Here is an 18751-nt window from a genome sequence, read left to right on the forward strand (position 1 = left end):
ATACTCGTGCACAAAAGTGAAAAAAACATGCTCAGAGATGGCACTTTTCATTGCAGTTTCAAATTTTTTCATAATTCAACTCATAGACAATCAGAGATTATTTGATCTACTTGTCAAATATTTCAGATTTTAAATAAATGGCATAATGACAAATAACACAGAAAATTCCAGGCATTTGCACTCAGCAAAAATATAAACGCAACACTTTTGTTTTTGCTCCCATTTTTAATGAGATGAACTCAAAGATCTAAAACTTTTTCCACATCCACAATATCACCATTTCTCTCAAATATTGTTCACAAATCGGTCTAAATCTGTGATAGTGAGCACTTCTCCTTTGCTGAGATAATCCATCCCACCTCACAGGTGTTCCATATCAAGATGCTGATTAGACACCATGATTAGTGCACAGGTGTGCCTGAGACTGCCCACAATAAAAGGACACTCTGAAAGGTGTAGTTTTATCACAAAGCACAATGCCAGCGTGTACCAGTCCCCCCCCAATATCCAGCAACTTCGCACATCCATTGAAGAGGAGTGGACCCCCCCCCCCCCAATAAAACAAAACTGCACCTTTCAGAGTGTCCTTTTATTGTGGGCAGTCTAAGGCACACCTGTGCACTAATCATGGTGTCTAATCAGCATCTTGATATGGAACACCTGTGAGGTGGGATGGATTATCTCAGCAAAGGAGAAGTGCTCACTATCACAGATTTAGACAGATTTGGGAACAATATTTGAGAGAAATGTGGAAAAAGTTTTAGATCTTTGAGTTCATCTCATAAAAAATGGGAGCAAAAAACAAAAGAGTTGTGTTTATATTTTTGTTGAGTTTACATGTAATAGCTCCTGAGATATTGTCCTTCACAAAGCCTAACATTTTGATGAATTTAGCTTATTAAAAGGCACCATGCAGAGTCTTCTATGACATTTAATGACCTCTGGCCAGAGTTCAGGACCAAGTAGAAAAGCATTCCTACATCCCAGCAGGACAGAAGAGATGCTTCATCAGTTACTAGAAATGCATGTCTACTCACACTTTAACTTCCTGTAGAGCCCAGCTTGTGACTTTGGTCTTATTTACAAACGATATGATCTGCTTGTTCAGTATTGCAGATTCTGAATCAATGACATTATGAGAATTAAGACTAAAGAATTCAGGCTTTTACTTTGAGTTGTTCCCGAGTTATTGTCTTTAAAGCATCGACTCAATTTCAATGTAAGAAAAAAATGTGCTGAAAGTGGATCAACAGGCAGTTACTCTGAAAAATTACATTGAAAAATGATGGATATATTCATGTAAAACTTCACAGTTACCATTTTAAATATGCACAGTTTGTTAGTTCAGGGAAATCATAGACGGTCAAGCAGAAGACCCCTGAGGATTTTAGATGGACTGACCTCCAGAGAGGGGCTTAAAAGAAGGGAGTTAGATCCTAAACATTCAACAGTGTGACGAAACGTAAGCCATTTCACAAATTTAATACATCAGCGCTGAAATATGGGAGCTCATTAGAAGCACCTGAACACAACACCACCCCAAACAGATGAACTGTGGCTGATCCAGAACCATCAGAGCCAGAGAATGACAAATAATCTTTTAATTAGAATGAGAGAACATGACCTGAGAACTCACTAATTTTATATCACTGCTCTGTTTAGATCAACTGAGGGAAGCTGTAAATTTAACACCCCAGCATGCTGCGATTATTCACTGCAACCCGATGTCAGTGTTCCATTAAGAGGCCGTGACTCACGTCGGTAAGCTGCTGTTGTAGCATGACGAGGTGTTTATGAAATGCTGGATGTTTCACATGTATCACGTGTGTGAAAAATACACAACTCAAGTGTTACATTGTTATCTCACCTTTCTTTGTGTAAGAATGTGAACATCACCAGTCGCATACAGATAGAGTCCATAAATTGTTTAGATTTTAATATGAGGCTCTGACAGCTCTATTGTCCCTGAGTGTCTTTTCAATATATTTACATCTCAGGGCATCTGGGTTCAATCAGATTAGTGCATTCATGTGGGGCCGGATTAGTGGAAAAAATTAGTTCCTGGTTGAGAAAATTCCATGTTACACCATCACAGACACAGAAACATGGCAGGAAAATAAGTGAATAGTTGGTCGGTTGCAAAGTTTCGATTACTGATGCAAAGTATTGCATTTATTCTATTATATATTAGCTAGTAACCGTCTGCCTGTCTGTGCATATGACCTAGAGTTATTATCAGCAGCAACCCTGATAAGTTCCTTTCCTCTTTGTCATCACACAAATACTAAAAAATACAATCAGCATGTTGTTTAAGCACTCTAGGCATAAAATACAACCTTTTTTATGGCACACAAACACAAAAAAAATGAAAAAACTGCTTCCCATGTCACATGAATGCATTATTATTTGTTAAGATAAATTAAAAATTGCATTTGTAACAGAAGATTATGGACATTTAATTATGGCTTCGTCAGGGTCTGACGGCAGATTTCAGCTTCGGGAAAAGTCGGAGAGCGTTTTGTGTCGTCACTTCCATCACCTTCTCCAGAGACACGCCCTTGATTTTACTGATGAACTCGGCAGAAACGCTGATGTTCTTTGGTTCATTTCTCACCTGCAATCAGGACACAAAACGAAAATTATCGGACATGCAAGTGGAAAAAAATGGAATTACACAGTATTAAAAACAACAAACTATTAAAATGTAGCAGCTTTTATGCAGTGGAATCAAATTTGCTACAAAAGCTTTGAGACGAAAATGAAAGAAAACATTTACTTTAATCAAAACGAACAAAGAAGATTTTACCTGCTTTTCTGGACCGAGAGCAGGTGAATCAGTTTCCAGACAGATGTTCTCTAACGGCAGCTGTTTCACAAGTTTTTGCTTCTTGGTGGAAAATACACAAAAAAATAACATCAGTTATGAACACCCAATGTGGCAAAGTCAGAATGCCAGAGCAGACAGAGGACTGTAAATAATCAAAAAAAAAGACAAGCTGGAACTGTGAATTACATCTGAGTATTTTTATGCATGTAAATGACAAATAACTTGACATCTTTCAGTATCAGGTGTTGGATTTACCTGTTCACTCCGTATTATAGATGGAGGGATAGAAAAGAAGTATCCAGCCTTCACTCCCTCCATGGCAACGGACGGTTTCCCATCAAAAGCATGAAGAAGGGCTTTTTCAACACCTAGTGACATTACAGAGGAACTGCAGGTTATTTCTCAAACACTCAAATAAAAACATTTAATCCTTGTGTTAACAGAAGATTTGAACTCAGCTCTTCACCTTGTTCCTTCAGGAGGTGGATGGTGGGTCTTCCTGCAGACCTTGAATGAACATTTCTAGAAAAAAAACACAAAATATTAGAGAATTGTGTTTGCTATTAGATGTATGACGGTTGGTTTACTAATTAAAACCAAAATGTTTCAGCACAACAAACATAATACAACAACAACGATTGCCAAAAGCTCCAAAACCTGACAAAACTGTGTATTTTGGGCAAAACCGCCATTAATAGTTTAAGGGTTGGGGTTAGGTTGCACCAAGAAGAACAGAATTTTTTGTTTTTTACAGATTTTGATTACTGCAAACACTTTTTTTTTAGAACAATTTCAAAGGAGACGTGTAGAATAAAGTGATTTTGACCATGAAATATCACAACTTTAACCTTTTAAGCGCTGATTGGGTTAATTTTTCCAGCACAACCCTAAGTCACACATGAGTAGTTCAAGGGCTGTTGGAAAGTTGATAATCTGTAAATTCTTTCTGTTTTTGTAGTTTCTGGCTCTGAAAAATGGTGATATTTTGGTGATTTTGAAAGCAGAAAACATTCCTTTCCTTGGATTATTTTGGCAATTACAACACTTCTACAGATACTACTGAGAGACTGGAGGAAGAAACATCTTAAGCAGAATGTTCCACAACAATCACACAGTTAACGGTTTACTACAGAGTGACTGAATTATCTTCTGAATCAGCTCGACCAGTAAATGAGAAGTCACTGTAGTGATCTTGTGTTGTCAGCGGACTGTTTTGCTCATCCTTTGAGGAAGCGTTGGTGCTGAACTCTCAGTCATTTCAAAAATATCTATTAAATTCTTCTTTGATGAAAATCTGCTCCAGAATGTCAAACATGAAATTGAGGAGATGCCAACAACAGCTGGTTTTTAATCAGTGATAAATATCAAGAGTTTGTGTGGAAGTGGACTTTTTAAAATGAAACATGATCAGCTGAGCAACATCATCATTTCATTAACCAACTCATTAACTCATCAGCTTCATCAGCACAGTGTCACTCACAGAGGCAGATCCAGCTCCTTGGCTATCTGTGCCTGACGAATCAGGACCTGCCTTTGATTCTCTTTATCAGCATCACTGCTGATGAATCTGGGCGTAAAATCCAAACCAACCTACAAGGGAAAAAAAAAGGTTGAACTGCTGCAAGACTGTAATTAAAAATGGAAACTGTAATTTCAGTCAAAAAGGTGGAATCTTTACCTCCCCTATAGCGACAAGTTGGTCTTTGTATTTCTCTATGATTGGTAGAGCAGCATCAAGATCCTGCAAAACAGACAAAAAGACAGCTTTTATTCCAACTGCAGATGCAAAACAATTCATCAACATTTTAACACGTCATCAAAGCATCAAGCAAATAGTTTTACTAGTCTCTGAGATTTCTGCCACCATTAAAACACAGTTTTGGTGCCTGCACAGAAATAAAAATGTAGAAAGCAACACATCTCTGCAGTAACAGTGTTCTTCTTACAATAGATAATCTGCAAATCTTAACCAACTAGTTTTCAGTGGAACTATTAGTCTCTAAAACAAAACTGAATAAAATCAATCATCCAAAGAAATAAGCTTGCTGTTTCAGGAAATAAGTGCTGCTGCGATTCAACGATGTAAGCCCCACAAAGGATTGTTTAAAATATGAAAATATAAAAATGTCAACAGAATAAAAGAGAGAAACTAATGAAGAGCACCGGCACAAATAAACAGAATAGACCAAGTAAACACATAGTAGAAAGATATAACAATCTTAGAATTACAATGTGGTGAAACAGAATGACCACATCAGGGTAATAAAGTGTGGGTGACAAATTAAGGGCAAAGCCAACATAAAGTGTCCACGTAAAAGTCGTCCTGGGTTTTGATTCTCTGGACTCTACGGGGAGAGTTCAACAACATTCTTCCAAAAAACATTCCCTCATTTAGTGTGTTGATGATTTTGGTGCAGGGTGCTGTTTAACACATTAGTCTAAAATCACCTACAGATATTCAGCTGGGTTGAAATCTAGTCAGCTGTAATTGTGTTCCTTATTAAACCATTCAGTGACTCCTTGTGTCCCATAGATGGAGGCACTGTCATCCAGGAAGAGAGCTCTCCCATCAGAATACAAATATTTCATCACAAAAAAAAGATCAAAAAGCAGAATGAAACAAAATCTCAGCTTTCAGGCTCCCGGTTTGTGTTCAGGAAGTAGATACCCTCTCTACTTTTAGAAATGGGTTTAAAGCTTTCTTTTTTGATGAATCCTGTAGTCAGATGAGCTCAGGTGTCTCTAAACCATCCATTGGTATACCAATAGAGGCCCAGGGTGCTAGCAGACTTCCCATGATGCACTGCATGTCTCCAATTGTGTGTGTTCTCTCTCTTGGAATTTGTGTCCTCTCTGAAGATATCCACAACTGCACAGCCACCAGCTTCCTCACTCTTTATTGTTCTCTTTCGTGTTGTTGTCTTTTTCTCTCTTCCTTTTGTCATCACTCTAATCAGTTGAGGCAGATGTCCATCCTTCCTGCGCCTGGATTTTTTTTTACTTCTCAATGTCACTGAAGCGCTATTGAAAGGGAATCTTTTGATCTGCTGGGTTTCTTTATTTTATATAATACTCTATAGCTTTCACCTTATAATGTGAAGTGCCCTGAGATGACATATGTTGTGAATTGGGGCTACATAAAACAATAATTGAGTAATTGTGTCATCCCTACCTGGGGAGAAGCTCCTCTCTGTTGCTCTGGGGAGACTTCTTGAACAGGGTGGACTCCCAAGCAGGGAAAAATAAAACCTGGGAACCTAAGAAAAAGCGACACCATCAATTAAAATTAAAACAACCCCAAAACAGTTACATTACACCATTTAAAGTAATCATAGTTACCTCTGTGACAACTCAATAATCTTGTCAAATTCTCCAGCATGCTCAGCCACGGCTAACAGTCCCAACAATCCAGCCTGCACAATAATATCGTTACAAATTTAGCTTAAACAATAAACAACAATCACCATTTGAGTTTAAGTGTTTAAAATAAATGGCTCACCTTTTCTGAACTCTCAATCACTTCATCTATGTCCTGACGACAAAAACAGACAAAGTTAAAGGTCTCGTAAGAAGTTTTAAAGATAAAATGTGAATATTTATGGATTTAAAGTGCGTTTATACCTTGTCAAAATCCCCCGCAGAGATATGACAGTGACAGTCGATGTAGCCGTGCATGAGGACGCCGCAGTACTCCTAAACCAAAACAATAGCAGCTTCCTGATATAAAAATGAAGTGCGCATGTGCGGACACGTTGGCGCGCTACATCTATAACTCCGCGTAGCCCAGAGGAGCGGTGTCCCTTAAAATCGATTAGTTGGACGTCAGCGGTGAGTAAATGGAAACATATCAAACATTCCCAGAAGCTGCATCTTTTTCGGTTTTTAAGGTACCTCATTTTCTCAGTTTGTCTGTTGTATGACCTTTAGCTTTATTATATGGTGATTTCCGTCATTTTGATGCTTTGTAATGTGATTTATTTGTAGTGATGGCGAAGATGAAGCTTCATGAAGCACTGAGGCTTTCCATCCAGTTGGTTCACTCATGGTTCGAAGCTTCATGGTGCTTCATTTGCTCTACTGCGCCATCAAGTGGACAAATAAAAGTAAAACAGGCAGAGTGCCTATAATGACACGCTGGCTTTGCTATGTGAAGCTTTGAATTGTGTTTAAATGATAATGCCAATAAACATATAATATACTTAATATAGTGTCTGTTTTTCCTGACAGCAGAGATAGAGAGGAGAGATAGAGAGGAAAGTGGAAACAAATGGGGAGAGATTTGAGATCTGTAGTTTGACTGCTTGATTGAGGTCAGGTTCTGGATCTCTGTAAAGTGTTTAAATACTTTTAATTGTAATAAGGGCGACATAAATAAAATGTACTTGTGCTTCTTTTTGTTTTGTGACTGTGCTTGTGGTATCATTGCAAAACTAAAGTAGGGACAGCATTTTATTTGATATTATTCAAAAATATGAGAATTATTCCACAGAGCTGGGATTTAGGTGGTTTCTTTTTTTTGAACAATATTTCTCCAGCTCCTTGGAACACCTCACCTTTAATAAAATCATACATATTAGGACTGATAGTTCAATATATGGCAGGTATCCAATATATTATGAGTTTTCCCACATAAAAACCTCATTATGAGTAGTCAACTCAAAATACTCCCACACGGGTGAGGGCTTCCTCTTTCTTCCTTGCTCCATCTGTGAGAGAGTATTTGTGATACAACCAACAAACATGGAACTGGCAGGAATTTGAATGTTCTTACAGTGTTTTCTTGTAAAATCACTGTCACCACAACATAAATATAAATATATTTATATATGCACCATCACATGAATTAATCATTACCCAACACCAGTGTATAGTTTACAGCTCATTTTATTAATAATAAATAAAACTTTTGTACATATTTCACTTACACATGTTGTCTTTCAGAATAGGTAACACAGAAACTAACACATGCTTTGCAGGCCCTGCTGTAGAACTGTGGCTCCCAGTGGCTTCTTTGCAGACACGTCAAAGTAGTGTCTAGTTCCCATGTGACTGAAGAAGGTGACAGAAGGTGCAGACACCAAATACAGGAGTGACATTTACAAATGGTAAAACTGACACACACAAACACCCATAATTTTACACAACCCATAAACCAATGTAAAAGAAAAAAATATATAATGCCTCACATCAAAGCACTGCAGTTGGGAAATAATCTAAACTGCTGCTCTTCCTACACTTCTCCTACTCCTCCAGCTACTGCTATTTCACACCGAATAATACTAACTAATAATACTTACTGAATAATACTAACTACAACTCGCTCTCACTCTTCTCTCCACAAACGCCAACAACACCCACAGTGGGGCTCGAGATCTGAAACGTTTTTATGGGACAGCGATACGTTGAACGAACCAATCACGTGATCTGCACAAACCGAGGCCTCGTTTGTCATCGGTCACGTGACTTTTTCAGAAGCGACCCAAGCCTCGAAGCGAAGCTTCATCTGACTCGCCCACTTTTACTCGAGACACGCCTCGATGCCTCGGTTCATTTGTCCCATCACTATTTATTTGTGTCATGTCGACTGGTTTTGCCTTAAAATGGCTGTAAATGTGGGCTATTTACTCGTATCGATGCTGCTGATCGGCACCTGCGGAGCCAAATATGAACCCAACTGGAAGTCCATCGACTCCAGACCGCTGCCCCAGTGGTACGACCAGGCCAAGTTCGGCATCTTCATACACTGGGGGGTGTTTTCTGTGCCCAGCTTCGGCAGCGAGTGGTTCTGGTAAGCTCTTTTCCCTATATAATATCACAGAAACTCAAATTTATGAGCCCTGACACCCAGGAAACCACAGCTATACTGGTTATACACATTCCTATTTGTAATTAATGTACTATATCGTGTAATTAACCCCAAATACTGTATGTGGGTTAAAAGCATTTGGATCAGATTAAAATATAGGTATGACATGGACAAATATAGGTCGAAAAAACTCAATTTATGGTGCATTTGGTAGCTCTTCTAGAGCTTTTGATCATCTCATAGTCTTTAGCAGCAGTTGGAGTTAATATGAGGTTGTCTTACCAACATCTGTTTTATTTATTTCGATTAACTATGACATATTTTGATTTTAAAGTATAATGCTAAAAAAAAATCTTTGCTATGTGACAAATTTCTAAAGATCTCACAACTTGTATTTGTTTTATATTTTGTTTACATAATAAACTTGACATTGGAGAAATATATTCGCGAGATTATTCGTAATAGTTGAGCATTTTGGTAGAACTTCGACTAATAATTTACCCAACTAAAGTAAAGTAAGATCAGAGAGTGTAAGACAGAACTTTATTGATCCCAAAGTAACGGCTTGAAAAAAAAGCGACTCCGGTGGGACTCGAACCCACAACCTTTGAATCTCTTCGCCTCTACCTAGAAGTCCAATGCGCTATCCATTGCGCCACGGAGCCGTTGAAGTTCATGGAAGTCACATGTCTGGTCAGTAAGATGTCATAAAACTAATTATAAAACCCGTAATTCGTAAACTTGTGATCTACGTTTTATTGCGTGTCTTATTGACCAAACCCGTAAAATATTCACTTTACTGCCATATCGAACAACAACAAAAAAAGCTTCAAATCGTCCTATTCGAGAAGCTGGAGCCAGGAAACACGTGGCATGTTGAATTGAAAAGTGACTACAACTACAACATTGATGATTAAAATTGCTGTTATTTAATTTTCTGGCAATTGACTTGGGTGGGAAAAAGTTGTTTAAAGTTCAAACAACACTTAAAATGGTGGACTGGAGTATCAAATAGTTAATTTCCTGCATTCTGATGATTTTTATGCACCGATTTGTGGACTGAAGTGCATATAAGTTACTTGTTCTGTGAAAAAGATGGTTAAAAAACCCTACATTATCGTTTTTGATCGCTTATCTTATTGACCAATGACCCAAAACTCTTAAGTATTAATTTATTTTCAAATATGAGAAAGAAAAGCTTCAAATCGTGTCATACAACTGGACCGGACTCGAGCAGAGAACCACGCTACCAAGGCCAAGATGCAGTTTTAAGAATGATTTATTGTAGGGAGGGGGAGTGAATTTGGAGAGCCGGAATCTTGTCTGAGGGGAGAACGAGGAGTGGTACCGGGTGGACGGCGTTCCTGTCGGGGATCGGTGGCGGCTGGTTCCGGGAGGGGACGCAGAGTGCGGCGTCGGGTGGTCTTAGGATCCCTGGCGGCTGGAGGGGAAGCGGGGAATGAGGGACTGGAGAGCTAGGACGCAGGCAGGGCAGACTGGAGGAATCAGAACCGGATTGGTTCGAAGTGGGTTCCTGATTTATCGCAGGCAGGGCTGAGGAGGGACGCCAGGAGACGGGGGAGTGACACTGAGAGAGGGGTTCGGGGAATGACTGGGTCCAGGAGGGAAACCGGAGAAGCACAGCAGGCAGGAGTCTGAGCAGCGGATTCTGGCAAGACAGGAAAAACAAGGTTAGGTGTGTCTCAAAGACAACAGGGCAAAAATGCAAGAAGGTGACTGCAAGGTAAGTTGAGTCTAACGATCTGGCAGGGCGTTGCAGGATGAGCCGGTGTTTTAATTGTCGGTGTGGAATCAGAAGAATGATCGTCAGCTGCTCAGACTCTGGTGGAGGTGACTGATTGAAGGACTGGTTTCAGCTGCTTCTCATCAGCTCTGCTGTCAGGAGAGGGAGAAAGGCATGATGAGTATTAAAGCACGTCAGATGACTGTGAGCATGAGGGGAGGGTCCTGACAAATCGTCATATTTGAGAAGCTGAAGCTTGGAGACATGTGGCATGTTGTCTTAACAAGTGACTACAACTATAATTTGATTATTATAAAAGCTGTAATTTATGTTTCTGTTAAGTGACTGTGGCAGAAAAAGTTGATAAAGTTGTTTAAAGTGCAAACAACAGATAAAATGGTGGTCTGGAGTGTTAAAAAGTTCATTTCCTGCATTCTGATGATTTTTATGCACCAGTTTGTACCTTTTCTGCACGAATATATGGTGGAAATGCCTTTAAATACGTAAAACTAAATGCAAAAATCAAACACTATGTGACAATTCAAAAATTAATGCAATATAATGAAGTATATAATGTATTCATTTGTATCATTTGTTATAAATGTTGAAATATTCACACTCAGATCGCTTATCGAAGATTAAGGATTGAAAGCTCCAGTATGGCTGCTAAAGGAACACATTTATTATAACTTGAAAACCTCCCAGTGTTAAATTTTTGTCATCACCAATCATGGCTCTGACATGTTATTACATAGGGCACGGGGAATTGTAACATTTTCAGGATATTATAGGAGCTTAATGTTAAAATACCTTTAAATAGATACATTCTAGGTTTATTTTATGTGACTTCCAGTTAAGTAAAGCACATCTGGGCGTGTCATCTTGTATTATTATACTATCTATTTTGTCAACATTCATTTATTTATTGAAAAGTCTTTTATTTCCCCCAAAAGGTTGCTGTAAATATTTGACATAGAGCCTTTTCTGCATTTAATTTGTGTTCCAGGTGGTACTGGCAGAAGCAGAAATTAAAGCCGTATGTTGACTTCATGCAGAAGAATTATCCTCCAGACTTCAAGTATCAAGACTTTGCACCGCAATTCACCGCTGAGTTCTTCGACGCCAAAGAATGGACGGACATCTTTGTCTCATCGGGAGCGAAGTACATCGTCCTGACTACAAAACACCACGAAGGTACACCGCAAATGAGAATGTGTTTTTATAATGCTTGTGCACAAAATATCAAACATCGACTGTATTATTGTGAGTATCAGTGTTTCAGTCACACGGGAGCTGTTTTGTTTTGTTGCTGTGTTTCTCAGGTTTCACACTTTGGGGCTCAAAAAACTCGTGGAACTGGAACGCCGTAGACGTTGGACCAAAGAGAGACCTTGTGGGCGAGGTGGTGAACGCTCTACGCAGTAACAGCGACCTGCGTTTAGGACTTTACCACTCTCTGTTTGAATGGTTTAACCCACTATTTGAGCAGGACGCTGCCAATGTTTTTACTACAAACTACTTCCCCACCACTAAAACTCTGCCTGAGCTTTATGAGCTCGTTGTCAAGTACAAACCGGAAGTGCTTTGGTCCGATGGGAGCGGAAACGCTCCTGACAAGTACTGGAACAGCACGGGTTTCTTGGCCTGGCTCTATAATGACAGGTAGACTTGCAAATTATGTGATTTTGACCTGTTTCCTCATCATAGGTATAAAAACAGAACCTCTTCTTTACAGTCCAGTGCGAGACACTGTGGTGACAAATGATCGGTGGGGTTTGGGCTCCACCTGCACCCACGGCGGTTATTACACTTGTGCCGATCGCTACCAGCCAGGACACCTGCTCCAACACAAATGGGAAAACTGCATGACCATCGACACCAAGTCCTGGGGTTACAGAAGAAACGCTCCTCTCAGCGACTACCTCGGCATCGAGCAGCTGGTGGCGGTGAGAGTTTAAGACCTGTTTTATTAGGCAGCAAAACTCCTGAATTTGATATGCAATGTGATTAAATGGCTATTTTAATGATGGATTCATAATTGTAGTCATTTGTCAAGTAAAAATATCCTAAGTTTGCCTCTCATGTGATGATATGGTGCTTTTCTTTGTCATCCATGACAGTAAACTGAATATTTGTAAGATTTGGATCGTAGTCATTAATACAAGCAGTCAAAACATATAATTTTGGATGTTTTCATCTTATTTTTCACTGTATTTGTAACAGTTAATTCCTTGAGAAAATCATTAGATGGAGTCATTCCCAACCACTAGTAACAGTCTTCTTACAAATGTTTCTACTAAATACAGTCTAGTGTGTGAAAAAACAAAAACAGTTGAGACTAGTATGAGAGTTTACGATTTTTCCATTTAACAAAGATGCAAAATATACAATTAAAAAAAAAGATTATGATTCTGTGGTAATCACAATGTGCTGTAATTAACTGAAATAAACATGACAGATATTTGTCAGCAAACTTACTGACTTACCTGCTTGCTCTGGAGCTTTTGACCAGATTACACCTCATCAGAAGGCATTTTCTGAGCACCTCTTGTGGCTTTTCATACATTCTAGACCTCATAAACAGGCAGTAGTGCTCCATCTGTTGGTAAATGTCATGTGTAGCAACCAAAATCCCTGGAATAAATGAGAAGGAAGACCTTGAGTTTGTTGAGACAGAGATTGTTTGAGATGACTGACTCCAAACTGTGCAGAAATGTTCATACAAAATGGAGAAACTGCACTACACGTATATCCTGTTACTACTTGTTTTCCCTTTCAATTTGTGCAAAAACACAAACCATAATCCGATTTTAACTGACATTTCCCTCCTTCCTCTAACTGTTTTTGCAAGAAACTCTAAAAATGGATGTAAATAACAATTGTCTTTACCATTTGCATTTGATTTTCTAAATAAAGTTTTCATTTTTGGTCTTAAAATTGTCAGAAAAATGGTGAAAAACACATTTAAAATTTGAGTAACAGACCATAACCCAATGATATTCAGTGTGCTATTGTAGAAGACGAGGCAAACCAGCAAATATTCACATTTAAGAAGCTGAAACCTGCAAACCATTAGCAGTATATGCTTTAAAAAAAACAACTTCAACACACATTAAAAGCCGCTATTTAGTTAATTAATCAAGTAATCAATTAATCTACCAGGTTGAGGGGCTTAACTTACAAGTTTGAGCCACATTTGCCTCAAAGAAGACCCCCTCCTGCTAGAAATCTTTATATTCCATGCCTTTTTTTACAGTTTTGTTTGTTTATTAGTAATCATGTATTAAAATCAGCTTAAAATGATGCATTAAAGTGCAACAGATGCACAAATCAGCTGTAACTCCTGTGTGTTTTTGTGTTTTTCAGACACTAGTAGAAACTGTGTCCTGCGGAGGAAACCTGCTGATGAACGTCGGGCCGACACATGACGGAAGAATCGCTCCGATCTTTGAGGAGCGTCTGAGGCAGATGGGTCGGTGGCTGAAAGTGAACGGGGAGGCGATTTACAACACAACAGCGTGGCGAGCTCAGAACGACAGCGTCACTCCACACATCTGGTGGGTTCCCATTTCTGTTGCTGCATTCGGGTTGGCTTACAATGGCCAACACTTTGGGTAAATTGTCTCAAACTAGTATCCTGCAGAGCCTTTATACACTGCCTGGCCAAAAAAAAAGCACACTCTAATATTTTGATGGACCACCTTTAGCTTTGAGTACGGCACTCGGTCGCTGTTGCATCGTTTCAATAAGCTTCTGCAATGTCATAGCATTTAGCCTGATTGTAGTTTCAGAAATCTCCTTAGTTGTTTTCTTTGCTTGATGCAGGCCAATAATTTGACCCTTCTGAGACAGATTACCATAATTTCCACGACCATAGGATATGTCTTCCAACATGGTTGTTTAAGAAGTGAGAAGCTCGTCACTGCATCAGCTCGGGTTAAAGAAGTTGTTGCAGCTGAAACATATTCATCACTGCAGTAATTATCCAATGGAAGGCTCTTACCTATTTGCTTAGCTAAATCCAGGTGGCAACTTTTTTTGACTAGGCAGTGGGTTTAATGAATATATGTCTGTGTAATATGTAGAGTTTAAGTTGTTGTCGATGAAAAATGTAGCTTGAGATGGACAGGTGGAAGCTCCACAACAGGTGGACGTTGTTTCACGTATTTTCTTATTAGGTACAGCATTATCAATCAACAAATGATCCATTACTGAAAGAAGTGAACTACAATGGTCAGTTAAACCCTGTATATAAAGATGGACGTAGCATCTGGCTCCAAAAATGAAGCCCACCCGGAAGTCTCAAAAACTTGCAATATCACGCCGTCTGCTAGGGTTGGCTCCAAAAAGCTTTTGCTCCATAGACCCCAATTCATCACCGGAAAAAATAAAATTTGATAGACTGATTTTCTACAGCTCAGCATTTTTTTGCCGTTAGTTTTCATGGTCAAAATAAGAGATCAGGTGGCTGATCTTAAAATAAATCAATACTGAATTTTAAATAAATCGTTAAAGTTGGCGAAGCCAGGGGGCGTGGCTATACTTGATAGACAGTCTTGTCTGGAATGATTGACAGATCCTTTAGGGCAAGGCTTTCAGCAGTCTGGCTTCAGTCTGGCCCGCCCATAGACTGGTCCCGCCCCTAGTTGCTCTCCGGTCCAGCCAGACTTCATTTCACAAGCTGAAAGGATACAGGATTACTGTGTAACTTGAGGTCTAGCTGGACTTCATTGAGTGTCACAGAAGTCTTTGTCATGGTGCCCCTTTACTGGTTAAACCTTCACAATGCTCTCTGTTTGCCATCAAGAACCTGCCCTTCACCGTACTAAACAGTGGCACAAGCAAGTACCACAGCTAATCTAAAACACTTTGAAGTATGTACTATATAGGAAAGTGGTATGGGATTAGAGCTACAGATAGTACATATTAAATGTCTCGAATTGGGGCAAAGGAACTTGATTGTTGGACACATGCTAAATATATAAATATGCTAACTAGCATGTTTTACATTGTTGATAATTATATATTGTTAATTATATTTAAGGCTCACATAAAAACCTTTATTTTTATGTTCAGTTCCAGTTTATATCCTCAAAGTTCTTTAATGAGCCTCGCCTTCAACAGGTACACCTCCAGACCTCAGGAAAAGTCCATCTTTGCCATTTTACTCGAATGGCCGAATACCGGAGCAGTGATTCTGAGTGAACCAGTGGCTACACAAGGACAAACTCAGGTAAGACTGGAGTGCCACAGACATTTATGTCAGGGTATTAACGTCTTGCAGGCACATTAGTATTGGTGTGCTTGGCTCTGAAACACCAAAGATATGCAGTGTGGTCAGAAAGGTTTATGCGCTGTTGTAAAAACTAATTATCGGATGGTATTTCAGTTCTAGATTTACCTCTAAAAAATCTAGAAGTTGCTTGTTACTAATTAGCTGTAGAGACTGGGGTTGGATTTATGTCCGAGTTTTTAAACTAAAGTCTGTGCAGTTAGTCAGTAATATCTGTATGAAGAGACTACAGTGATTAGCATGTTAATGCCGGGTAAGTCACTGTATAATGAGACAAAAATTACTACTGATTAATCTCGCTCTTGTTTTTGTTCAATTAATCGATCAATAGTTTTGTCTAAAAGTGTCAGAAAGTAGTGAGAACTGCCCACTACAGTCTGGTATTTTAAAATTAGAACTAAACCATCAAATATTCAGTTTACAGGAGGAACAGCAGCAAATCCTAGCATTGGAAACAGGTGGCAGCTTGTTGCTTTAACCCTTTGAGCCCAATAATTCACCAGTGCAAGGCATCTTTTTACAAAAATACCAAAATTACAACATTTATCAGAGCTAGAAACTGTTAAAAACAAAGAATTTAAAGACAGAAATTACCCAAATCTAAATAAAAATGTAGATATTTCATCAAAATCACTTTAGACTACATGTCACATAAAAAATGTCAAAAATGAACTATTTAATCTATTAAAATTCTGCAAAAAACAAAAAAATTCTGCGATCCACGGCACAACCATGGATTCATAAGCAACTCAGCTGTGACCAACAATTAAGTGCCAAAATCTCAGGGTTTATTCAGATGAACTGGGTTGAACTGCAGGCTGTGTTCACGCAGAGCAGACAGGAGAAAAGTATCAAAGAAATTCAAAATGTAAATAGTCATGTATCTCCCCATTTTTTGCCCCCAGTATTGACAACCTCTGCAGAAACCTGAAAAAATAGGACATGTTGATTCTTTATTTGTATTTTGTAAGAAAAATGTTCAAAGAAAAACTTTTCAACATTGTTTTCTTTTTTCATGATTTATGGCATTATAGATGTGTGCTACTACACAAAGACTAATTTGATTTCTGTCTACTTCTAGCCATGTTTGTGCTGTTTTGCTGTGTTTTTAATTTAAAAAAATAGTTATCAGTTAATTCTACATCAGTAGCTGGTTTTACAGATTGCAATTTTAAAAAGCCTTTATATAATTAAAGCTCATGTCCACAAACTGGTAGAGCCCTCCTGCTATAACGTCCAATAACTGCTGTCCATGAGGATGACTGGTTGTTCATGGAACAGTTCTCTCTTCTCTTTTTACTCTCTTGTCTTTGTCAGCATGTCAGGCTTGTTCATGTGTTGCTTTTGTTCTAAAAAAGGTAGAGCTTCTCGGTCACGGGTCTCTGCAGTGGGAGCCTGTAAAGCCCAGCGGACTGCAGGTTCTGCTGCCCCAGCTGTCCTTCAGCCAGATGCCATGCCAGTGGGCCTGGACGCTGAGGCTGACAGGTGCCACTTAAAGGAACCTAAAGAGGAACCGACAGAGCTGCAGGCCGACAGCGGGACCCGACTCTTATATGTTTAAATCAACAAACACAACTGGTACTGTCATGAAATCGGTGATATTCTGAGAACAAAAAGGGCACACTTTACAGCAATCTGTACTATGATGAAAAAATGTCTTTTTTTTAAATAATGATGCGGGGAATCAAGAATAAACATTTTACATGATTATGATAAAGGTAAAACATCTATGAAAACCTGGCTGTGTGCCTTAAATTAATGACTAGATGTGACATTTATGACCTTTGATGTCAAAACATCAAGGAATATGTTTGAGCTTTTGATTTTTGGTGCAAATTTCTGCACATTTGCTCCTATTTTTATAGATTCCATGATTGTTAAGAAGTCTGTCGCACTGATGAGTGTAGCTTTAGGTGAAGGAATGTTCAACCTTATGAACCCCAGAACCCATCAGGGGATTTGAAAGGAATGTTATCTCCAAAAAATAAAAATAAAAAATCAACAAAATTACACAATTTATCAGAGCCAGAAACTGTAAAAACACACAAGCTGTTCCATCTGGAAAATTAACTAAATCTAAGTTTACAATTGTAATATTTGATCAAAATCATTTTATAGTACATACTGAATTTAAAAATTCACATGAAGATAAACAGTTTGCATCAGATTCTACAAATAAAAAATAAACAAAGCATGGCTCCAAAACCATATACAGACGGCCAAGCTGTCGGAAGATACGTTCAACATGGTTAAGAGTTGATGTGCACAGTAACGTGCAAAATGACTAATTTATTAAGGTTAGTAATAAAATATCTCCGGTCAGTGGAGCTACTATTTCTTCCTGTATTGGTAACACTTTGGAGCTTAAAATCAACATGTTCTTTATGTTGATTTCTGTATTCTTCCATTTTTGCAAAGCAAATAATCAAATAAATGAATCTTTAGCTTGTTCTTTTTGAATATAATTTCTGGCATTATAACATTCTCATATATTTTTAGCTCCCTCTACTTCCACCCATGGTTGTTCTGTTTCCATACAGGTGCTTGATTACATATTGCAGTGAAAAATGAGCCAACAGTGAGGAAAACTATTTGAGTTCATGTTTTATTTTTGCTTGCTTGTTTGTTTTGTAATCGCCAAAAGTGACACCATTAAAAATAACGAGACACGGGAAAACAGCAAGAATAGTTGGACTGGATTTAAGGTTTAAATAAAGTGTCTGTAGGAAGAAGATAGTTTAAGACTTTTTGGCTGACCAGCAGGCAGTGTTACCTATATAGTGCTATTTTTATCTGTTGGTCTTTGTTTTTATTATGTGCCCTTGAGTTCCCTGAAAAGTGCTATAGAAATATAATGTATTATTATTATTATTATTATTATTATTATTATTATTATTATTCTGTGCCCACTTGGAAAAATATCGCACACTTAAACTCTGGGATTTTTCTTTATTTCTAACATAAATAAACTTCTTTTAATGATTTATTGCACTGTAACTGTGTCATACTGCTCATTTCTGAGTTCTTAGGCCACATTCAGTAAAAACAGCAGAAACTGGTTGGGGTACAGATATTTAAATA

The 18751-nt window shown here is 38.4% G+C and overlaps 2 protein-coding genes, 1 long non-coding RNA gene and 1 other non-coding gene across 6 annotated transcripts in view; 1 reads left to right on the forward strand and 3 right to left on the reverse strand.

Moving 5' to 3' along the window:
• Positions 1–1586: 1586 nt before the first annotated feature.
• LOC110958920 (putative deoxyribonuclease TATDN3) lies at positions 1587–6564 on the reverse strand. 2 transcript variants are annotated; one of them, XM_022205633.2, is made up of 10 exons: positions 6449–6564; positions 6327–6359; positions 6167–6240; positions 6000–6084; positions 4506–4568; positions 4308–4417; positions 3294–3349; positions 3083–3195; positions 2807–2884; positions 1587–2614 (listed from the first exon to the last, which is right to left on the reverse strand). In XM_022205633.2, the coding sequence occupies exons 1-10, from the start codon at positions 6500–6502 to the stop codon at positions 2471–2473; spliced, it is 810 nt and encodes a 269-aa protein (XP_022061325.2). In that variant the 5' UTR covers positions 6503–6564; the 3' UTR covers positions 1587–2470. The 2 variants fall into 2 exon arrangements, with proteins under 2 accessions (XP_022061325.2, XP_022061323.2); XM_022205631.2 differs by having other exon boundaries at positions 2807–2887.
• Positions 6565–8053: 1489 nt separating this feature from the next.
• fuca2 (alpha-L-fucosidase 2) lies at positions 8054–18654 on the forward strand. Its single transcript, XM_051958000.1, has 7 exons — positions 8054–8615; positions 11384–11571; positions 11700–12039; positions 12113–12323; positions 13744–13934; positions 15502–15610; positions 17029–18654. Exons 1-7 carry the CDS (start codon positions 8365–8367, stop codon positions 17164–17166), a joined length of 1428 nt encoding a protein of 475 aa, XP_051813960.1. The 5' UTR covers positions 8054–8364; the 3' UTR covers positions 17167–18654.
• The window catches only part of LOC127536782 (uncharacterized), a 62600-nt gene continuing 52487 nt past the window's right edge, over positions 8639–18751 (reverse strand). Inside the window, exons 3-5 of one of the 2 annotated variants that reach the window (XR_007945981.1) lie at positions 12864–13011; positions 10394–10529; positions 8639–10302 (exon numbers count right to left, since the gene is read on the reverse strand). This is a non-coding gene — a long non-coding RNA (uncharacterized LOC127536782). Of the gene's footprint in view, positions 10530–12863; positions 13012–18751 lie in introns of both variants that reach the window. The other variant, XR_007945970.1, reaches the window with a different exon arrangement.
• On the reverse strand, positions 9211–9298 carry trnar-ucu (transfer RNA arginine (anticodon UCU)). The gene is given in 2 exon segments: positions 9211–9246; positions 9262–9298. It is a non-coding gene; the product is annotated as a tRNA-Arg (tRNA).

Source organism: Acanthochromis polyacanthus, chromosome 1 (assembly GCF_021347895.1).
Source record: "Acanthochromis polyacanthus isolate Apoly-LR-REF ecotype Palm Island chromosome 1, KAUST_Apoly_ChrSc, whole genome shotgun sequence".
Classification (NCBI taxonomy): domain Eukaryota; kingdom Metazoa; phylum Chordata; class Actinopteri; family Pomacentridae; genus Acanthochromis; species Acanthochromis polyacanthus.